The sequence below is a fragment of the Trichinella spiralis genome (assembly GCF_000181795.1).
Source record: "Trichinella spiralis strain ISS 195 chromosome Unknown Scfld5194, whole genome shotgun sequence".
In the NCBI taxonomy this organism is placed as follows: Eukaryota; Metazoa; Nematoda; class Enoplea; order Trichinellida; family Trichinellidae; genus Trichinella; species Trichinella spiralis.
The window spans coordinates 1-1,699 of record NW_003532133.1 but is presented as its reverse complement, the minus strand read 5'-3'; the positions used below and the strand labels follow the sequence as shown (position 1 = coordinate 1,699).

At 46.0% G+C, this 1,699-nt stretch overlaps 2 protein-coding genes across 2 annotated transcripts; one reads left to right on the top strand and one right to left on the bottom strand.

The window, feature by feature from the left end:
* The first annotated feature begins 259 nt into the window (after window positions 1–259).
* Tsp_13065 (hypothetical protein) lies at window positions 260–692 on the top strand. The gene is made up of 2 exons (XM_003366912.1): window positions 260–304; window positions 345–692. Exons 1-2 carry the CDS (start codon window positions 260–262, stop codon window positions 690–692), a joined length of 393 nt encoding a protein of 130 aa, XP_003366960.1.
* Window positions 693–1,117: 425 nt separating this feature from the next.
* Tsp_13064 (conserved hypothetical protein) lies at window positions 1,118–1,529 on the bottom strand. The gene is made up of 2 exons (XM_003366911.1): window positions 1,306–1,529; window positions 1,118–1,256 (listed from the first exon to the last, which is right to left on the bottom strand). The coding sequence occupies exons 1-2, from the start codon at window positions 1,527–1,529 to the stop codon at window positions 1,118–1,120; spliced, it is 363 nt and encodes a 120-aa protein (XP_003366959.1).
* Between the last annotated feature and the right edge of the window lie 170 nt (window positions 1,530–1,699).

Genomic DNA, 1,699 nt, shown 5'->3' with positions numbered 1-1,699 from the left:
ACAATTGAAACAACCATATCTGGTCAATGACTTGATCCCATGCAAATGAATTTTTTTTAAAAAAACCACTTTTGAGTATGCTTTTTGGAATTGAAAAATATGTTTAAAAATAATCTTTATTAGAAAATGAAAAAAAATTTAAATAAAAATGAATTTAATAATTTACCGTGGTGAAAGGTTGTTTTCGTGAGGGTAATGAATGTAACGGGCTTGTACTTATGTCAGGTTTCTTCATTTTTTGCTGCCTCTGTTGTCGTAGATGGGGTCTTGGGCATTGTACGATAAATGTACCATAGAACTGAACGTAAGGAATACCAACCTTAAAAAGTGTAGAATAAAATGAGCAACCCACGAGCAGGAGAGTGTCACAAACTGACGCACACACACGCAATCACACTCACCAACAAATAATATGCTCGTTGAGGATACAAGTGAAAACGGTCGTTCAGCGACAGAGATGCAACGTAACGGGACGGATCAAGTGCTGGATGTTGACAGCAGGCAGGCCAAATGCTGCATCCAGTCATGTTTCCCATTCAGACAGCATTCAGCATCCACTGACTAATCGATGGGCAACAGCAATTGGTCATATGACTCTGACCGTCATCTGCGCCTTTTTTTGTTGTGAAGCAGAGCTGAGGCACGCTGGTGGTCCTTATCATACATCATTGTCAAAGGCCGTGGAACCTTGAAAAACATATACTGAATGATAGTGCGCTATGATTGCAGGGCGTTACATTACATTTTACTTTAAAGTATATTTGCGAAAATTAAAGCGAATTTTGTTTGAAGTTAATTGTTTTCAAGTAATTTAAAATGTAGAAAACCTTTTATAGAAATAATTAATGCAACAATCATTGAGTAAGAAATGTTTTTCTAGTGTAACGAGCCGCTCTCCGGGTGGAACCTTCCATCTCCCCAGGTATAGATGGACTATACCCCCAGCCGTAGGTCGCCATCGCCAAGTTGCATTGGTCTCGCAGCTCCGTGTAACTTCCGGCCTGAGGTAGCCTTATCCCACACCCGCTTGGGGATTACAGAGACCATCGCATCACTGTAGACCAACAACAAAATGTTCGACCTCCGTATCTTACCTGTGACGCGACCACGCTACCGGTCAGCGGGTTGATGGTCGCCATCGTTCTTCTCTCCGCCGTTCGTTTTCGGACGCGTAGCTAAGGGCAGTCACGTCTGTGATGGTCCGGGCAGCCGCAGCTGAAGCATCCAACTCGCCCAACGGTTCGTAGAGCCGTTCGCTGCAATTGCTGGACTTGCCTACCTAGGTTCTTCATCTCTCAGAGCCACAGAGCCTCCAAATGCTGCGTGACATCGTCCTTCTCTTGTTTCATAGCGCCATTGTGCGGTTGTTGTCGCTCCTGAAAGTGCTTCTCCGCCTTGCTCACTTTTTTGGCAAGTTTATGTGATCGGCGAGGGTAGGTGGTTCCTGCAGCCGAATGGCACGATGTACTCCCCCGACGCAACCCCACCTTGGCGAAAAGCGCCCACCAAGTCGGGCTCTGACCCACCATGTACCTGCGTCCCAACTTCGCACCTTCTTCGCGGCACTGCTTGATGATTTGGCTTTCAGTTGACGTAGGCGTGATTGCACTCCGATTACCTCCCACAGATGACTTCCTTTGAGCCGAGGTGTTCACAGCTCCCTCTTCAGCTTCTTCGAAGAGCTCTTCCCGTGCTTGTC